Here is a 21,439-nt window from a genome sequence, read left to right as displayed (position 1 = left end):
GTTCAGCATGGGACTTTAGGTAGAGTGCATGTATAGACACAGCCTTTCAATGTGACACCAAAAATTTTCACAGCTTTCTACAGCATCCAAGCACTCCAGAAATTAAAGAAAATTTGGCCATTCTCTAAGAGACCTGGCAGATCCCTGCCTAAATATATTTGCATAGGCATTTCATCAGTATTCTTAAAGGCATACTTAAAAAAGGGAGTAGGCTGTGGTTCTTTCTCCCGCCCTTCATTGTTATTTTGCATTTCCTTAACATGAACACTATTCCCTGTCTCTTGCATTGCCTATTTAAAATGCGGGACACTTGGTGGAAATCCATTAGGGTCAATACCAAAACAGTGACCAAGGTAGAGCACCTGGCTTCATATGCAGCATCTCGTACCTGCTAAACCACCTCTCTGGCACCCAGCCCACAGATCATGTGCTGTTCCCCAATAAAAGCCCATCATAATTACTTTTTTGATAAATTAAATGTCAGCCTTATCAAAATGTAATAAATAGCAACTAAATAGTTCATAATGCTTTAGATGGCGATTATATAAATTAAAGGAAAAGAAATGGTAAAAACTGACTGTTTTAAAGGTTGCTTCAAGATCATTCATAATGGGATTCTCAGCCACGAGGAGTGTCAAATATTCACCTCACATGCTGGTATCCACGGAAGTGAAACAAAGTTCAAGACACAAACTTTTGACAAAGTATTCTGGATTTCAGTTTCCTTAAACAGTACCTTTTCTCTCAGGGATGTACTACTGGGCAATCACTGTATGTTAACATGGCAACCTAATTTTCTTAGAGATGACCTGGAACATGGGATTTCAGTGGGACGTTGTGAGATGTTTTCTGAACATAACATCTTAAACTGCAGCTCAAGGAAATTATCCATTCCCACAGCAGTGACAATAGGCACAAAAGCAAGGACTCCCTCACAATCCAGTCTGGGCTTGCATAGTCTGATGGTGCACTGAGCACGTGATGTAACTCGGACTGAAAGCATGTTACCTAGCCATCAGTCAGCTCAGCAGGCTGAGTGAGCAATTTGGGCATCCACACTTGCCATTTTGTTGATTAGGTCCTCTTCCTGCAGATACTCCATGAAATGCAGTATTTCTCCTGTTCTCTTGAACAGCAACATGCATATTTAGAGGAGCATCTCAGGCACTTTACTTCGGGCCACCCCACAGTGTCACAGCACTACTGTGCTCAGCGCTGCCTCCCCAGCAATGCAACACATGCTGTCCATGAGCTCACTCCATGCTTGCCTTCCATCAGCCGCTGCCCAGAGACCCGCTACAAAAGCAAGGACCTGGTGGGGAGTGGAGAAAAATACATGTCCAGTGACTTGCTTTCTTGATAAGAAATAAGAACACTGTCTCTTACGTTTTCTCTCCTTTGGCTTTTAGAGCAATACTCATCCTGCTCAGTGTAATTGCTTTCAGGATCACCAGACAGGCTCTGGGACAGCTATCAGGCAGAGTAGGCTTTTTTCCCTCTGGCAAATCTGCCTGTGTTCAGGCCGAAGCGAGGAGACTGATGGCTGTAGTTTGTCTACTTGGGCTTGCCACATCCTACTCAGATCTGTCAGCTAAACCACTCTGGAGACTGATTCCTAATCCTTTTCAGATAAAATGAGCTGGTGTATCTTAAAGCATTTAAAGAAAAGAATAGTTGTGCATGCATTCATGACGGTTGGGGGTCAAGTATTTTAGCCATATCCACCTTAGAGAGCTTCATCTCTTCAGAAAGATTGCTCAGTAACTCACAGATAATTATCCAGGTGCTTTCATTATTTCACTGTCTTTTCTTCTAATTCTTTAGTCAAAATTCTATTGTCATCCTGACTAGCATTTGGTCCAAAATATCAAAAACTGTCTAGCTCTTCTGCAGATTAGTTTCTTATGACAGCTGTTGTGACGTTAGTTTCACATGATAACTGCAGGGAAAATCGAACTGTCACCATTACCTGTGGGATATCCTGAATAACCTACTGTAAATGGAAGTGAAAATAGCCTTTTACCTGCATATAAAACCCAGAAATTCTTTTTCAAAGATGGCATTTGACCCAAACTGTACTAGAGCCATTTTCACATAATGTCAGCTGTCAGGAAGCCATCAGCTGCAAACCCTAGAGCTAAGCCCATCGTGCTCCTGCCCATTTAGAGAAAGGCTGTGAGTGCTTAGCACAGACCTGACCTTGTGTCCAACAGCCATTGCAGCGTTTTTTGCACAAATGCCTTCTGCCCATAGAAAATGCTCACTGTCCCAGAGCTGGATGCCTGAAACTGCTAAACACAATCACTCACAACAATAATTAATCTCATAATCACCAGCTCAGCTGGCTGTAATTGTCAATATATTGTTTTATGAGCTTCCATTGGCAGGAAATGAATGATTTCTATCTCCTAAAAATGAAATTTCTCCCTGGGTTCAGTGTAGGGATTATTTATATAGAGAAGAATAAATCATAATGAAAGTGACAGGAAATAAATAAAGAGAGATTCTTCCAGCTGAGTGTCTAGAATTGAAATTTCTATTAGAAGTAGGTTTTACAGATCTTTTGTGCTGCTTTATTTATTTAACCCTAGCTCCACCTTTAATGGGTGCTGATTTCTATTTGGTTCAAATATGTTAAGTGCAAGACCCTTTGTGCCATCAGAATGTAACTATATATGTGTAATTTGGAGGAAAAAAGCAAACAAACAAACAACTAAAACAAGTAAATTTTGAAACTTCTACAATCTTCCAGCTAAATATAAAGTTATGAACAAAAACATCTGGTCATTCTACACCTTTGAAGCTGCTCATAAGCTGCACCACTCTGCCAGGGATATAGGTACAAAACAAAGAGTAAAGCCAAATATCTGTCAGGACGCTTCAGTTATTTGTTAGCTGGTGGTATTCACAATTAAAAAAAAAAAAAAAAAGAAAGAAACATTACCAAACATAGTTGTATGATAAGATGCAGAATAGCAGAAAAACTAAAATTTGAAGCTGAAACCTCCAAGAGGGCTGAATGAGGAAGCATCTTTGGAAGTGTAAAAACTTTACCATTCAGTTCCCCTTATCTCATGGATAGAAGCAACAACAATATCACTTCCCATGCATCATAATTACAAGTGAAGGAGGCTTTTTTAGAAGATACAGTGGATAGGCAGAACAACATGACTGGGCTCAAACTTGGCCAATTTTCCCTGAAGCAACAAAACTGATATTTGAATATGTTTTTCTTTTTTCTGTCTTACATGTAAATAGATTCATGCAATATTTTGACAAGAAACCACATGTACGTTTAAGTCCTTTTTTCTCTTAATTCTCTTGCCTACCATCTTCATCCTAACACCTCCTTAGTGTTGTAGCAACACACCATTTCAGTGTTACTTCAGTGCAGTCAGAGTTTTACTGTGATTTTGAGTCACAGCAGCCATTCTGGAAAGACAGTGACAGTACGTGGATACTGAATGCCAAAACAACATCAAGCACTGTCTCATGAAAGGAGTAGCCTTCAGAAACAAGTTTATGTTAACTGGTAGGCCTGCAGACGGTTAAGGAAGTATCCATTGGGCACACAGACCACCCTGGGAAGTCCTGTAGGCTCCTTCCCCTGTGCAGGTACTCTTGCAGCATCTCTAAGTGTCTGCATGGAGCTCATAAGTGGAAAGCAGGCTAAAGTGTGAACTTAGCAAAAACTTTACTGCATACATTAGAAATCATTTTGTTTTATTTTTTTAAATGGTGAAAGAAAGTTTTGCTGCTCAGTTGAGACATTGTCAAAAGCAAGGCAGAAACAAAAGACAAAACCAGTTTCATGCCCCGTCAGAGCAACTGAAGACTGTTTCTCCTATTGCTCTGTCGCCGTGAAAAAGTTAAAATTCATGCCCGGAAATACACACTCCTAATTTAGCGCTTTATATTAAGGAGGAGCCATATGATCTGGAGGTGAAAAAGCAGTTTGCATGGTGCATACTGTATAACTATTCAGAGAGATATATTTTGGCTTGATGACTGGTACAGTCTGCCTACTCTCCTCTGTCTTTATAATTAAAGCATTATTTTAAATTGCATAGCACAAATTCATCCTCCCCTGTTCTCAGTTCCTCCTTATAACTTTTCCTTCTTTTAAATTTAATAAAGTTTCCCCTTTTATTTCTTTGCAGTCTAGAACTGAAACAATTCATTTCACAGCAATCCCTTCTCACTGCTTTTCTAATACCCATGCGCATTTAAACCTCATCCATCATTGTTTTCAGAGAGTCAGCTTTTTAATCAGATCTGTATGTATATTGGTTTGAGCATGTGGCAGTTTAATTACCCTCTTGAATATGTGAAACACATCTTTGTCATATCTACTTATATCTGAAGAGAGCCATCCTATAACACTAATTAAAGAGGGATGATGACAATTTTTCCATACTCAAATTATGTCCCATCTGTCTAGTCATCCTCATGTTCACTCTCCGGATTAATTAAGGGTGGGGAAAGGTTGTTTCCCTGGAGTTTTGCCTAATGCAGGATGAAAAGTCTGTTTTAATGAAGAAACAGACAAAATTCCTTTCTTCTCATCCCAAAGTAAAGCACATAGCAAAGTAGAACGGAGCTCTTCATTTTGTTGCTGTCTAATCAGCTAGTCATGTATTGCACGGCATCAGGCGTTGTGTCTATGCAGCTGTTTGCTGAAGTTAGCAGCTAGTCTGAGGGGACATACCGCAGTGTCACCAAGTCACAGCCAGACACCGTGCCCTGGTATCTGGACCCATAGTTAGAACAAATTTTGTGTTAACAACATGATTAAAGGACAGAGTAATATGGTACCAAATGGTTAGCATGAAAGCACACCAGCTTGCAACATCATCTTGCATCAGCCTGAGAGTATACTGCCCACAGAAATTTTATTCTTGTTTTTGAGACATCCACGTAAAATATGAAGCCTTCTAGTCTTGCCTAGTCAGAAAAGTCTAGAAGAATTTATTCTTATTAATGAGACTGGTTTTGTTTCTACCTAAACCTAGCTGCACAGCTCCTGATCATGTTGAAGCTATTGTACATGCAAGCAGATATCTCAAATGCCAAAAGAATTAATTTTCATTTAAATAACAACTGCGAAGTCTTTAAAGACAGGGAAGGATGGAAAGCCCCGAGGAGTCAGAAAAAGCAAGCAAAGGTTCTGGTAGCAGAGGCTCTCATACCCACATGAAACTCACAGAGGAGACGCACCAGTTGCCATGACATGGTGAAAGGTGAAAAATTAAGTAGAAGCAGCAGTGTCAGAAAGGTCTGCACTTTGCTGTCCATCATTACACTCATGGGCTGAGCATGAGAATCATTTTCATCCACCCCACCTTAAAAGCTTTTCCACTGCTGCTGAAGTGGTCCTCCAGGCTTTTTCTTCCCTTTGCTAAGATGGATGACCAAGTCCTTCACTCACAAGAATGTCCTGTCACTGAGGACCTTATTAGCTCAGAGGGTGGTGGTGCTTTTATTATCCTGGCTTTCTCCTATTTATACAAAGCACTGCAAATATGCTATATGAAATTAATTATAGAAATGACTACATAGTATTCATTTATGGTCATTAATCGCTGAATCTATTCTGATACTCTAGTTAGGTCAGGAGATAATAATGGCTATAAATTTGCATGATAACGAGGCAACTAACCATTGAAACCGCCAAAATATATTTCTTTAATAGGCATCATATTTCATTGACATTGTTCATCTACACTATACAAATCTAGTTTTCTTGTCAATGTTTCTTCCTGCCTAGTGTACTTTGTTCCACTTTTTTATTTCTCTGGCCTAATCTGGTGCTAAACAACATGCTTACAAACACTTTACACTTCAATTTGCAGATTATCTGCCACATGCTGATCCATTTTCCAAAATACAAGAAAAGGAAAATACAGCTTTCCCTATATAAAAGATGATTTACATATATTTTTTTTCTTATGGGAATGCTGAAGCTCGTCATTTTAAAGCCTTAAAATAAAATTTTCTAGGAAAGATAATAAACTCAAACCATGCTAAATCAGAGAGGCAGCCTGTGGCTAGCTATTTCAGAAGCTGTTACAGGAGTATTTGAAAGAAAGCACCCTACATTCTCAAAATTTTATCTTGGTGAGTTTTTTTAACATTGAATTATTAATAACACTACAAGACCATAATTACCAAGGCACAGAGACAAAAAAATTTCTTCTGTTTTCCACATTTTTTATTTCACATATTTGTCACTATTGTATTCTTACTATTTCATTTGCATTTTTCTCACTGTTTTCTCCTCAGTTAGAGCCTAAGAGTCACTGGTTCTTCGATAACCATATTTAATATTCTTTTTTGTCTTTGTGTGATGTCTCCATCTCTAACACACTTTTGAATTGCTTCTCATCTGAATCAAGCTGCCCTGGGTAGAAAATGAACTCATCTTTAAGCGAAGGGACAAAAGCTCTCTCACACAGACATGCCCACTTTACTCCTCCATTAAAGTCTTAGATGGGGGAAACAAAGAGGAAAAAAAAAAAAAAAAAACACTAAACAAACAAACAAAAAAATCAATTTCTTATTTTTTCAGCAAATGGATATGTTCCAAGTACTCTTACAGACATACTTAAATCTGCTGCCTTTTCTGTATGCATAACATTTTGTGCCACTTGCACAGTAACTCTTACATACTGTTTGAAGTGCTCTTTTCTCCCACATAGCCCTGCAAATAATCAGCATCTCACATTTGTTGTTTTTTTAGGCTTAAATTGCACAATTAGATTCATTAGAAAACTTCATTGACTCCTAAGGATTTTGCACCTGACTCACTAAGTAAGAACATTGAAAAGTTCTGGCAACAAAGATATCTGAATTTCAACAAGAAATTGATATTTGAGTCCTCAGAGAAATATTCTAAGTACTGTGAGGAAATAAGCTGATATAATAATAGATCCAGTTTCTAATATTTTTCATTACCTCCAGCTCAATTCTATAACATGAATGGTTGAGTAGCGGGAGGGGAAATCCAAAGAGATACAAAGAAAATACAGGGGTTTTTTTTCTCTTAGTCCTATATAGTCCGCAGAGAAGCATGCAATTTCAACCTCTGTGTGTGAACAACAGATCACATTTTTTTGTTCTGTCTGTCCCACTCAAAAAAAGGCTTCATTTAATGACCAAATGTGATGGTTTCATCCCATCTGTCTGCAAAACAGAAAGTAGTTTTGTAGAAAGGTGTGACAGTTTTTTATTTTCAAAATATATTACTATGTGTCCTATAAGTTTACAACTTCAGTACTCATTTCCTCCCTTTTTCTCCTTTCCCCCATGCACCTCCAGCTGGTTTCATCCTTTTCTCCCTGTTTTTAACACCTTAAAAATCATGTTTATAAGTAATGTTTACAAGGTTTTACCTGTAAGAACAAATAGTAGATGGAAAGTTATTGCAAAATCTCAGCTTTCGCTTTGAAAGAAATAGCAAGATTGTACAAATAGCCAATGCTGGAAAAGAAATATGGAAAAAAAGTGGCTTCACTTGCAAACTATGTTTTAACCAGTCCATCATTATAAACATTTCCGTTACTTTAATGGCACTATACCAAATATCCTGAATTTAAGGTAACAAATGAGGGATGATCACATTACCCAGTTTTAAAAATTGCTTTACATAATGTAATCACTTACTTGGCTCTAATTTAATTTAGAATCATAGAATTTAATTTCACTTTATATCATTTAATAAATGAATGCTGATCATTTGACATAATTGAATAAGTAGTTCAGCTCATTCTCTGTATTTCTTAGATCACAAAATAGGTTGCTTTTTTGTCATCTTCCATGATACTATTGTGAGATTTAAAAGCTGATTTTCATTTTACCTCTCAGCTTATGACCCACAGTAATCCCACTCTGTGGGAAACAGCCTAGTCCAGCCCCTGCAAGCTGAGTGTTTCAAAACAATTACTTAAAGCTGAGAAAATAAAACCCAAAAATTCTCATCACTCTTCAGTTTTTCGTGAAGTCACTAAGTCCAAACAACATGATGACTCCTATTTTTTTTTCCAAAGCAAGCAGGGAATTGCTCAGATGTCTCTTTTGAACACAGAAAGGCAGAAAACTATACCTCCTTCTGTTTCCTGCACACATGAGAAAATCAATGTGACCACACTACTGAAGTCCCTCTGGAAATATATCACAACCCTCAGACCAACGTGAGCCTAATGCTGAAAGTATCTCTGCAGCACAAGAGAGCCCTGGACATTTTCGGAGGCTGGTAGGCTTCCAGGAGGATTTATAAGAATACATGGAATTCATTGCAGGACTTCTACAGATGAGGTCCCAAAGGCCAACACATGAGTGCCACTGTGCTTTGTAATGACCAGCTCGTGACCACACAGGAGGCTGTGAGGATGGAGTGATGAAGCTGCCCAAAACTATCAGCTTAATGACATTACTCTATAATACGTAATGCAATATAGCACTCATGTTAGCAAGGAAACATTGTCTCTCTACCACAAATTGCATGAAGACTTGAGGCCAGGTCTTAACTTTCTGCTTTGGGTCTTCCATACCAGAGAAGGTGAAGATCTTCTCTACTAGCAGGTGCAGTGCACTGAAACTCCCTCTTAGCCATCCTAAATCAGCTTTCCATGGGGACAGACAGTCCAAAGCAGCTGTATGACAAATTTTTTCCAAAACAAAAATCTCTGAGAAGAGCTGCTGCTTTTTCTCAGCGTCCTTCCCCATGTACACGAATCTTAAACTCACTTCCCTTAGTCAGAAATTACTTATGGTGTTCCTGTGGATCCAGTAAGCAGTAATCTCAGACTGATGGTCCAATGGAACTGCAAGTTCCTGGTACCTGTTAAGATGTTCAGATGCCTGAAATGGCTTTTTAAAGACACCAGAGCAAACAGCCTGGATGGTTGGCTTAAATGTTGCATTGTTTAAACAGTTTAGTGAATTCCCCACTCTGAGACGGATTTTCTCAGACTGTGATTTTTTTTCTCTCTCATTTTTTTTAACCTGTAATCCAACAAACCTTCAATTTTATTTTTTTTTTTTATTGTTAACTAAAGTACAAACCTCATCTCTTCACTCACAAAGCTGAATTCTAATGAGCTTCTTAGGAAATAACACATAATCATGGTAAGACTTTAACAATTTGAAGTTTAATGGAAAGAGTCATACTGACTGCATCTGTTAAATCATTAGAGGATATATTAGTTGATATGACTTAAAGGATGAAAAGACAGATGATGGGTTTACTATATGACAGTCTCTTGGTCATTTCCAGTAGTCTACAGATGTCATCTGAAGCTTTAATTAGAAAGTAACTTTATTCAAAGGAACCATAACTCTCACATTCAATGACTAGATTCAGCTTTTTCATGCAATCCCAGTCTCTGCAGGACACAAAAGCACTCAGAGCTATACTTCTTGCAATTAATCACCTATAGCTACAAGCTGAATAGCAATCTTTTGACTTAGTGTTATAGAAGGCTTCACAATAACATCCATACACAGTTTCTGTGTGAATATGCACACCTGTACACATAAATTACAGTCTGTGTATTCAAACATTCTCTCTCTGAAACACACATAGGTGGTTTTAGAATGTATTTTCTCTAGGCATACATATAGAAGAGTGGCAAGATTTGAAAGTAATACATGAATGGGTTGATCTAAGGGTTTATTGTTGCCACTAGGTTCTTTACAGAGCTACAGCCTCCTGCTTTCATCTTTCATGCCTTAAGCACAAGATTAATCTTTCTTTCTCAAACCAGCAGTATATTTTTTTAAAAAAAACCTTACTGTTCACTTAGCTTTAGTAACAATACGAATGTGCTTTGTGTTGACTTGTCTAGCTTGTGCAACCACCTCCACTTCCAGCATCCCAACATGGATTTAACCATGGGTTCAAACAAATTCTATACCAGGCAAGTATACCCACCTTTCTCCAGTTTCAAGGTGCGGAACTGCAAGTGTGCACTCCTGGACAGTGATCTGTGTGATCTTTCATGAAAAAATCAACTTATTCATATGCACAGTTGCTTTTAAAGTTGATACTAGTAGGTATTATGTCAGTACATAAAATATTTGGCTTTTCCTCTGCTGTAAAAGAAAGATGGCATCACTCTTTGTTATAAAACAAATTTCTGTGGTATATCTGAGCAACATCAAGGCAGTTAAACTCACTGAAGGAACCTTCTGAATTCTTCAGTAAAAATGTGTATTTATATGTATAAACCAGGTTGTAGGTCCACAGCGATTTGCAGTATACAGCAAGAAGTAAGAGAATGCTTATCTTATTGGAGGTACAGTTGTTTTCTTTTAAAAAAAAAAATAAATAAAAATAAAAATAGAAAAGGTAGAAGGGAGCCCTCAGGATAAAAACTGACTTCTGACAGCAAAAAAATATTAACAACATATGACATAAAATCTTTCTTCTTCAATGCTTCAGACCAACTAAATGTCAACCTGGAAACTCCCTGGCTCTGAGAAATGTGCTCAGAAAACGTTCCGTTGCTTTGAATGAGTCATTTGGCTCAAGAGAATCACACACAACTGGATTTCTTCCTCATGTTTGAAGTAACAGCTGCCAGATACAGGCAAAGGCCTTACTGTTGGTGTTACTCTAAAAAAAATATTCTAGATACTAGAATTACTCTAGCAAGAAAAAAGGTTTACCTGTTCCACAGTTTTTTCTAGATGTTAGAGATCACTCAATTTCTAAGAAAAAACACTTAACATAACATTACAACCTCCTGCTTCATTGCACAGGCAAAATACCTTAACACAATATAAAAGCTCCTTTACAAGGAAAAATTAAAAGATTAACTTTAAGTGATTGAACAATATCTATGGGAGGTGGGCAGGAACTGAGTATTCAGTCATCATTCAGTAAAGCCTTTCTCTTTCTAGACAATGATACAGAATGCCATGTTAAATTGAAAAGATTTGGCTAAGAACAATTCATAATTCCAGAATCTGGATTACGTTCTGCTCAGAGTTAAAACAAGCCACCATTCACTAATGGAGCCGGGGGGAAGGATGGAGGGAGCTGTGCATGGGGGGCAAAGAGGGAGAAAAGAAAAAAGAAAAGGTGTCTCTCAAGGGGAAAAAAAAATACAGAAAGAAGACAGAAAAAGAGAGAAAAACCAAGAGGCACACAGAATGACAAAGGATAAGCAGTTTATTTTTAATGTGCCCACAATCTGGAAAGGTGACGGAGTCAGAAAGCAGTGATCAGTTTCAAAATGGTCATGTCATAAAGCTGCTGCCAATGCTCCCTGCCAAGTTCAGTGGTTCAGTCCAAGAGAGGCGTACCAGAAGGAGATTGTTAGAGGTCTGCAATGACGACTTTTGCCTTTCAGCATTAATTTTGCCTGTCTGACTGTTGTCTTCTACAAAGAAAGACATCACAGTGAAATCACAAACTCACACATGGCATATATGGTTTTCCATGTACTCTACAAAAACATAACCAAATTATGTATTTCTAGCTTTGCATTGGACACCAGTTTGTCCACTTAAACCCAAAGCAACAAAATTTTCAGAAACGTTGACTATAAATCACCTGGTGCATGCCCATACAGCTGCTTTTCTTTGCAGATTATGAAAAACCTCTGGAGATCCTTTCAAAATTAAGTGTGCAATGTGTAGACTGCAACAATACTCAAGAGTTCCTGTATCTTACTGCACAGAAATGCACTGCAGTTGCTTAAAAACGCCATTTTTATTGCAAAATAAGTTACTCTTGTCCAGAACTGCTCAGAATTAAACTGCCCAAGTCAACACAAGTAGAAAAGGGTAAATCTGTTTTGTCTAGTGACTTCCTGCTAACAGCTATTTCCACCTGTAGTAGGTCCATCTCACGCATCCTCACACTTTCCCCTTTGTTTTTAGCAGGTTTAAGAGCTGATCTTCCAGAAATACATTTAATATGCAGAGGAAAGTAACTTCTTATAGATCACTCACAGATTTTTTTTCAATTCATATTTTTCTTATCATTTTCTTAGTACAGTAAGAATAAAGGGAATCATACCTAAGCTGAACTTTTAGCAGACTGAGTAGATGAGTACATTCACATCAGTAATTCTGTAATTCTCCTCTTTAACCACCTTGAAGTTATTTCTTTCCTTTTAGTAGTGGAAAAATGTAGGCATTCCCCTCTTTTTAAGATATTCTGGCTCAGAACCTGTGAATGAAGTACTGAGGGATAAGAATTCATCTGAGAAGAAAAATAACCTCCTCAAGAAAGGCAAGTGGTAGAAAAGCACTACATCCACACCACTCTTCCATCTTTCTTTCTTCAACAAACCCTATTTTTTACTGGGCCAGTTCCAGTTACATCAGTTTCACTCTATCTTTGTAATGTCATAACAATAACTTTGCATCACAAAATATTTATATGCCAGGGTACCACAAAGATGCAATTGCAGTTCTTAAGTATAAAAATATTATTCACTGTCACATGAATCCTGTGTCAAAACTGAAAGAAGCATTTCCTTCACTTATATTACTCAAAGACACAACTCTTCTTTTTTTTTTTACTTTGAAATATCCAAAAAAGAAGGGAAGAATTATTCAGTCCTAATAAATTACTCCTTTTCCCTTATTTAAATCAAGGTTGGTGGGTTTGTGGGTTGTTTTTTTTTGTTGTGTTTTTTTTTTTTTTTTTTTTTTTTCCATTAGCCCTGTGGAATATTTCATGCTTGGTTTCTATATAGTTATTAATAAACCTGCAGCAGCTGACTTATGTCCTCAAAATTTTTCCCCATGAAAATCAGTGTCTAGTGATTTGGGATCTGAAATTTGTCATAAAGTACCTAACATTTAATAGCAAATTTAAAGCAATAACAATGTAAATAACTATTGCTTCCAGTACTAAGAGAGTTGCCTTGTTTAGTGTTTTTTTTGTGACACAGACTGTTTCTCTGTTCCCAATCTGATAAAGTCTAACATAGGGCAGTTGTAAGCACTGGAGATTCCCCACGTTCACTTGTTAAAGGATGCAGTTGCTGCTTTTCCCATTAGCAGGTCAGTAGGGACACTGAGAACATTTCCCAAACAGACAAATATGTACAAGCACACAAAACCATCCACTGCTCAGGCCATCACAGGTAGAGCAGAGCCTTCCCCAGCATCACCTTAAATATCAACAGCACTGACATAAACAATAAGGGTAACCTTTATACTGATTTTTCGGCATAGTCCTTTTCAGCACGTACAGACTAGAGCAAGATCCACAGAAAACTAAGAAGAAGAGGATTTAGTAGAAAAAAGGTAGAGGTACCCTTAAGAAAAAATAGTATATTGGTGTTGTCATTCAAGCACACATATGACCCCACACAACTTCTGAGGAAAGAAGAATTGACTGATTCCTTATTTTGACACAAAATAATAAGTATAGACAGACTTTTTTCTTCACCTTTAGTCTGGGAATTGCTCCTGTGCATCTCCCTAGATAACTGTGCCTCCTGCCGTATGCCGTCTTAATTAGTTGCTCTGCTGCTGTTAAACATATCTTCCCCATTTAGATTGCACCCTCATGCCACTTAAAAAATTGACATTTAGTTTCACTGAAGAATAAGTTAGTTTTTAAACCAGTGTTTGAAGAAGAAAAAGAAAAAAAAGTTATCCAAAGGGCTTATTTAAGAAACACTAAAGTACTAAACACATGTTTGAAGGTGGAGGAATGTGCTTTTTAATTACTCTTTTACATTCTAGTACAGTTAATATTATTCCTAAAGTTCAGGTCATGACCTCAAAACATGCTCCCCTGAGCAACACATATTTTATCCGACTGCTTCCCCCACACTCACATACAGTAGTTTTATGTTCGTACATGCTGAAAACTCTCCTTCCCACTGTGGCTATCAGCAAAAAATTTTTTCAGGTGCACCGTGCGTATTGAAAAAGGATTGAGAGAAAACAGATCTAACATGTTAACATTAAAGAAAACAATAACACAAAAGTGATCAATTAGTTTGATTTATATGCAAATATGTTTCTAGAAAAAATAAGTTTTCTTCCAGCACAACTGCAGAGTGGTCCAAAAAGAAGGAAATATGCAGGAGGCTCAGCAGTGCTGTCCATATCTACAGGCCTATGGGAAGGAAGCTGAGTCCAGAATTCGGAAGTCGTAGAAAGGCTGATGTCTCATGAGGAGGCCATTGCTCATACCAGCCAACAGCTCTAAGATACTTAACAGAACACAGCACCAAGACACATAGAGCATGACAAAATGCAACCAGTCTTCCAGCTTCTTTAGATAGCCTTCCCAAAAAAGCTGCTCCGTATAGCCTAAGTCACCCCTGCAGCGAGAAGATTCTTCCTTACAGCAGGTTTCAGGGACATGAGCTTTTTCAGATGGAAGATACCAAGAAGTAGATGCTGCCTTTAGCCAGTCTGTGTACTTTTGAACCCGACAACACTGCAGCTTCCTCTGTATCACATCCACATCCCTGATGCCAGGACCCTGGGACTGTGTTCCATTGTACGGATACAAGAGGTAATCCATAGTGCTTTTCAGCTCAGAAGTCACCTGAATAGCATAGAATTGTGCCAGAATCGCTGAAGATACTTCTAGGCAAAGAAGGACCAGCAGCAAGTACATGAGAGCCCCTTGTCGATAGCGAGAGCTCTTAACAGAAATAGTGACAGCCAGAACTCCAGTAGGTACCAAGGTAAGTGCAGCTGCAACAGCCAGCCAGCCAGGGAGAGCCAAGAAATACTCCTGAAATAAACAACTGTTGGTTTTATACACCAGGATCACAGAAACTCCACCAAATGCCAGAGCTGCAGCAGTGCCCCAGAAAACAAAGCCTAGGAACCTCAGCAGAGATCGAGCAAAGGGTTTGATCCAGGAGTCTTCACAGTACCACAAAGGTGATGATGACACCACAAATCCTACTTTCTCCATTCTGTGAGTTCCAAAAGCCCAAACCCTCACCAGGGCCACTACTATTTAAGAAGACTCCACCCCACTTCCCCAGGTGCAGCAGATGACATCTCCACTGAAAAGCAGCTTGCAAGGGAGCAACACTGATGAGACTTCCTCAGCACAAGATTAACAATCACATGCTGCTGCTGTTTGTGTGTAGCCTGTGGAAATCAGGAGGGTATGTGCCAGGCTTAGTGTAGAAAGGTCATTTACTCTGCTGTCACGGGAGTCATTTGCATTTAAAGAAGGAGGACAGCTGAAAAAAAGCTGCACCCCTTGCTTTACTACATTTATATGTTAAAGAACTGAATGTACAGAAATAGTCAGGGTGGTACCCAGCAATGCTAATTCAGATCATGTAGACTGCCCAGGTGAAAGAGGTAATCCAACTATTAATCCTACCTTAATAGCCAAGAAGTCAACAAATGCACAAGTCAAAGTCATTAACAAAGGAATAGTTTAAGCAGAGTTATCCAGTTAGGAATCTCCGTAGGTAACACTCACTTAGTCTCATTATTCTTCCCAGTATGTTCACCACTCACTAGATTTTATGAGAAGCATAGTGATGTTAATAATATTTTGCCTTTTTTCACTCAGCAAGATTTCTGTACGGATAACTTCAGTTACTCAAGACTCCTGGATAAGAAATCCCTACCATTTCACACTTGTAGTTGTTTCACCCTAACTTGCATCACTGGTGATTTGACTGTGTGTTGCAATGACTGAATACAAACAGCAAGAACTGCATTAACTTTTCCTTGTGTGTAAAGAAACTGGATTACACACTAGCTAAAAGACTTCATAACAATCCCAAAGGGAATTATTAACACTTATCAGCCAGCAGAAGAGCATTATTACTCAAGCGTGATATAAAAGAGTCATGCAGGACTGGAAACGTGCGCAAAACTTGTCACAGCCACCAGGAAGGCAGACCCCAAGACCAACAGTGATTACCTAATCATCCTGACGACGTCGCAAAACATGCCTTCTGTGTCTCAGGACGCAGAGCAGAACTAATACAACTGGTGTACATAAGGCAAAATACAGACAAATTATCCTCATTTTCAGAAACATAAGCACCTGCAGACCCTGCAGAAAATCAAAGTCAGTGTTCAGATCTCTGGAACCCTGGAAAAGTCTCAGCAAAGCTGACAATTCCACATCTGCCAGACATTTTACAAGGACCAATTGCTGTTGTAGATGCTATGCATACACAGATGTTGGGCTGATTCCCGTCAAAATGTCTTTCTATGTGCTGTACAAACATATCATTATGGCTAATTATTTCAGAAGGAGATAAATTGCTTTTATTATTTTTAATCTTGCAATTAACAGTAATTAACATGCAGAGATTAATTTGTTAAATCTTAACCAAATGCTTCTTTCAGAGCTGTTTAGGATGTGTGTTTTCCTGCAACTGTTCTCTGAAGTTGATGTCTGCTCTCTCTCCTGTTCAGCTTGCTGTTACCCACAGCCCTCCAGCTGTTGGTTTTGCTGCCATTCACCTACTCTTCTCAATGCTTTTTTTCTCTGATTTCTGTGTTTTGCATCAGGGAGAGGAAGAAGGGGGGAACAGAGAAGATTTCCCCTCACATCTGCACACAGAGGCAAACCAAACTGTTTTAATGTTTCCATGCAGCGGAAGAAACCTATCAGAAAACTGTGAGGAAATATATCAAAAACATGTAAGAAAATACTGCAAGAAGTAACAGATGCATATTGCTAGTTTGGAATATTTGTGAAAAAAGCACATGAGCTTTCATTTTTTACTTTCTGCCTCCCTCCATGCTTACAAAGCTTAAGGAGATATTAAGAAATGAGTTAAAACACTATTTATTTTCAGCTTATTCTGCAGCCTCTCAAATAAATTAGAAAAGCTCAAACTGCCTACAGGGGAATTTTACTGCACCTCTTGTTCATTTCAGCCAGGGTATCTACCATCCCCTCCCTGAATAAAATGGAGAGAATTTCAATGGTTATTGAAGCCTAAGGATTCTTACCTTTCTAAGTATTCCCCAAATATAATAACTTCCCACTTACTTAAATCTGACTCTCTGGACTGCTGTGAGGGTTTGTGTTTTTTTTTATTTCTTTCATATGGCTGTGGGACAGAGAGGGGAAAACAGAGAGGCTAAGCGACTTTTGCAGGTGGAGGGGTTTGTGTTGTTTCAGGCTCTAACCCTTCCACTGGTGCCTTCGTGCTGGCTTAGCCCTGCACAGATTGCTGTGAGCCAGCTTGCAGGAGCAGGGAGCCATCTGCACACAGTTGCCACCTGAAACTGGGTCTTCCATGGCAGTGCAAGCAGGCAGGAGAACCTACATGCCTGCCTGTCTGTTACAGAAATCAGAAGCACCAAGAGTAACTGTTGAGTGGGAACCAGTTCCCAGGTAAGAACTCCCAGTGCCCAGTGCCATCCACAAGGATGGAGCATACTCATCACCACGGAAGAAGAAATTGCTGCAGTGGGGATTTATATTGGCAGGGCTGTCTAAAACCCCTTACCAACTTTGTGCTAGGCAATGCATATGCACTTAGGAAAAGAGAGCTTCTTCTCAAAATGTTTACTGTTTTGTAAGACAAACAAGACAAAGACAGACAAGAGAAAGATAGAACTCTGGACCCTGAGGTAACCAAAAGACCTAACTGACACCCTCAATAACATTGGGTTTGTGCCAAGTAATTTTACCTGCGTGTGTAGCCAAAAGCTTGAGAAAAGAAATAAGTGAATCTGTCTATTGATGGACCGTAGTGTGAGAAAGAGAGTATAAGTAAGGCGGAATAGGAATGCTCCTCTGCTTCTCTATCCAGTGGTAAACAGCATAACAAGATAAATGCCGTCCCTGCTTTCTCTGGAGTTGTTTCTGCCTATGAATTGATGAGTATTGAAATTCAGATTTGGGTGTAGCAGATAATACATCTCAGATAAACTACTTTCTGAAATGTTGCTGAAAGTATAATCCCTCAAGTTAATAAAATGCCAGCTGAATATTTTCTGCCTTCGTTGCTCTAGCAAGCTGTGACTGACATTGAATGGCTGTGATGTGCCAGGAAGGTCAAAGAGGTTTGTTCCATGTGGATCCAGAGCAGGAGTGGAAAGCTGTCAAGTCAACATTGTTGTGCAAATGCAACATAGTTGGATGACTAGACTCGTTTTAAATGACATGGGCTGTCATACAGACTGATCGGGGAGCACATCTGATATCTTCCAGTAATGGGCAACAATTAAATCAAGAAGGCCAGCTAGTCTGCTCAGACTTCTGTGAGAAAGAAGAAACCAAAAAGTGACCATGGGATCAGGGCACAGTTAAACAAACCTCTCTTCTGGGTTTAATACAAACTTCATATAAAATGAGACAAGATTTCAAAGCCAGACCCTCAGCCATTGCATTCATTGTCACAGTGAAGCAGAAGAGCCATAAAGCTGCCTCACAAGAACATCTGGCATCTCCCCTGTAAACCTGTGCACACATGAAGCTATTGTATCTGGACCTCATATGTGAAGTTAAAGCACTTTGGAAGAGGTTTGACTGAAGGGTTTAGGACATTTTTGAAGGGTCTTGTTAGATTAACACACACCCTTATCATAGGACATGACTTTAAAACCTTACTAAAATGCAGAGGTTTTTATCAAATTCACTTACTCCAGATTTAGATTAATTTTCCCCCACCTCACCGATCCTCCTGAACCCTTCAGAGTGTGCAAGCTGGTGTGTGATCCAGCAGGGCTGGCAGATCAAGAAAAAGTAGTAAATGGGTGTCTTTGGTATAACTGCTTCCTTCCTAACCCAGTCTGTGGGCCCTGGCACTGTTTCTTTCTCTGGCTGAAGAGACTTCACATGCAATTTTTTTTCATTTCCAAGAAAAGCCTTGGGTTCATGAAAAGTGAGGGCAAATAAAGAGTAATATTTGGTGGAGGAAAAAAAAAAATTCTTCTTAATCAGATCATTCAAGCTATGATGGGTAATCAAAACACTGCACAGGAGAACATCTGGGCACCAAGCAGAAAGCTGTTTTTAAAAAATACTGAAAGCTGCTAAGTCTATTGGCTCTTTGGGAATAAAACCCATTATCTTATGAGACACGTCATATTACAAGATCACTTTGACAGCCCAAATGCCCAAAGGATGAACAAGCCCAGTTGGATCCAATCCTACAGTTGCTACCATGCACAACTGGTTGCTGTAGCAACCAAGGTCAGCTGCTGTTGCCTTGCATAAGACTAACCCCTCTGGAAAGCTTGAAGCAAAGGACATATGATTGCCATTTCCTATTCATGGAGAAAATGTACTCTCCAAAAACAGTGATTTACTATTTCACAGGTGTTTCAACTAAAGCCAGTCAGATGTTTGCCTCTGACTGTGTTTGGCTGACCAAAAGTGGCCTTTTTTGTGATTGAAAAAACACATCAAATATTTTCAGAGTTTTTGTTTAGTTTTGATTTTAACATTACAGGTTTCTGTTCGTATTGAAAATATTGAAAATCAAATATCAAAAGTTCAGTGTTTTCATGTATTTCCCTCTTTTTTTCTTTTATGCATTGAAGACAAGAAAAAAATTGCAACCTTTTGTTATTCTTGTTAATTTTTTTCCACTCCTATTTTTATTTGCCAGTCTGGAATTGTTATAAAATATCTTGGAACTGGGATTAATACAGAATATCAAAAGAAGGAAGAAAGAAGGAAAGGAAGGAAAGGAAGGAAAGGAAGGGAAGGAAGGGAAGGAAAGGAAGGAAGGAAGGAAGGAAGGAAGGAAGGAAGGAAGGAAGGAAGGAAGGAAGGAAGGAAGGAAGGAAGGAAGGAAAGCACAAACACTGAACACCACCACTTTTGGTACTTCCACCATTTTGGAATTTCAGAATTTGGAGAAGATTTTAGAAGACAAAGAATGGGAAAACAAACAAACAAACAAACACACTAAAATTCGACCTTTTCCCCTAGTTAAAGTCACAAACAGCCTGACCCGGTGCCCCTTCGGTACCGGATTGTGACACATGGCCTGATCCATACTGCACTGGAGCAGGGTGGAACACCAGAATGACATAGTGGCATTACTGAATGAAAGGTCAAAGAAGGCATACCCGCCCTGAGAAACAGCTATGGGGAGTTAGTAACAACAGATGAGGAGATGCATGAGGTCCTGAGCAACTTTTTTATCTCAGTCTTCAATGGCAACTTCTCTCCTCACAGCTCCCAGGTGGATGGCCCCCGAGACAGGGATCAGTGAGACAAAGTCCCTCCGACCGTCAAGCAGCATACCCCTGGCACATCAGACCAGGAAGGAAGGAAGGAAGGAAGGAAGGAAGGAAGGAAGGAAGGAAGGAAGGAAGGAAGGAAGGAAGGAAGGAAGGAAGGAAGGAAGGAAGGAAGGAAGGAAGGAAGGAAAGCACAAACACTGAACACCACCACTTTTGGTACTTCCACCATTTTGGAATTTCAGAATTTGGAGAAGATTTTAGAAGACAAAGAATGGGAAAACAAACAAACAAACAAACACACTAAAATTCGAAGGAAACGTCTGTTCTTTTGATGGCCCTTATTTTAATGCAGTTGGTTATAAAAACAAGATGGAGGAAAAGTTAATTTGTTAAAACGTAAGAAAAAATAAGGAAAGACAGAACCCTGTGACATTCAAGTGATTTCTTTTTCATTGTTTTCAAGCATCTCTAACTACAATATTTTTTATGTCAATGCACAAGGTGCTGGGTTTAAACCCCCAGCCCTGAAGAAGGGTTGGCATATGGATGATATCCACAACCAGGCAAGAAAAACCCTCCTGACTGGCCAAGCCCTGGGGCAAAAGCAGCCTTAAGTGGGATTAGGAGATCACCACCAGGTGCCCCCACCTTTCACATTAACTTGGAGGTGGGGCAAGAAGTCACCTCTATAAGAACTGACTCTGCTTGCAGTGGGGTTAGGAGGTTTGTTTATGCAGTGCTGTGTGGGATTCTGGTTATTGAAAGGGCTCCCTGGCTCTTAATAGCAAGTGGAGTTCTCAGGATGATGGATCAAGATCACAAGTCTCTCTGGGAAGCTACTACATAACTGAACTCATTGCCTGGCTGATTCCATCTCCCCCAGCAGAGTTCCTTGGCCAGTTCTCTCTCTTCTTCGCAGTGAATGAGTACATTGGCTTGTTCCTCCCTCTGGTTGTCTGGCACCTTGGATCTCTGGTGTGTGATGTGGGAGGGGAGGGAGGAGTTTGGCTGCTGGGCTGCCTGCTAATGATATTGTTCTGTGTTGGCCAGATGGTCAGCAGAAGACACGTGCTGAGAAGGCCCCACCACATACCAAGCTGCCAGGGGACGAGAAGCAATATGCCCTGTTCACTGGTGGGTCCTGTCGCATTGTGGGGACACAGCGGCGGAGGAAGGCTGCTGTGTGGAGTGCCACACGGCGAGTGCCTGCAGCTACTGAAGGCCAGGGTGAGCTGAGCCAGTTTGGAGAGCTGAAAGCCGTCCAGATGGCTTCAGATACTGCCGTGAGAGAGGGCTGGCTGCTGCCCTACCCCTGCAC

At 39.5% G+C, this 21,439-nt stretch overlaps 1 protein-coding gene across 1 annotated transcript; it reads right to left on the bottom strand.

The window, feature by feature from the left end:
• Positions 1-14,089: 14,089 nt before the first annotated feature.
• LOC103781450 (tetraspanin-3-like) lies at positions 14,090-14,905 on the bottom strand. The gene has a single exon (XM_008949170.1). It carries the CDS (start codon positions 14,903-14,905, stop codon positions 14,090-14,092), a length of 816 nt encoding a protein of 271 aa, XP_008947418.1.
• Positions 14,906-21,439: the final 6,534 nt, after the last annotated feature.

This window comes from Merops nubicus, unplaced genomic scaffold (genome assembly GCF_000691845.1).
Source record: "Merops nubicus isolate BGI_N331 unplaced genomic scaffold, ASM69184v1 scaffold22581, whole genome shotgun sequence".
Taxonomy (NCBI): Eukaryota; Metazoa; Chordata; class Aves; order Coraciiformes; family Meropidae; genus Merops; species Merops nubicus.
This window is presented reverse-complemented; position numbering and strand designations above follow the sequence as displayed.

Excerpts from the sequence above, each read along its gene's own strand:
- LOC103781450 (XM_008949170.1), bottom strand. The coding sequence starts at position 14,905 with ATGGAGAAAGTAGGATTTGTGGTGTCATCATCACCTTTGTGGTACTGT.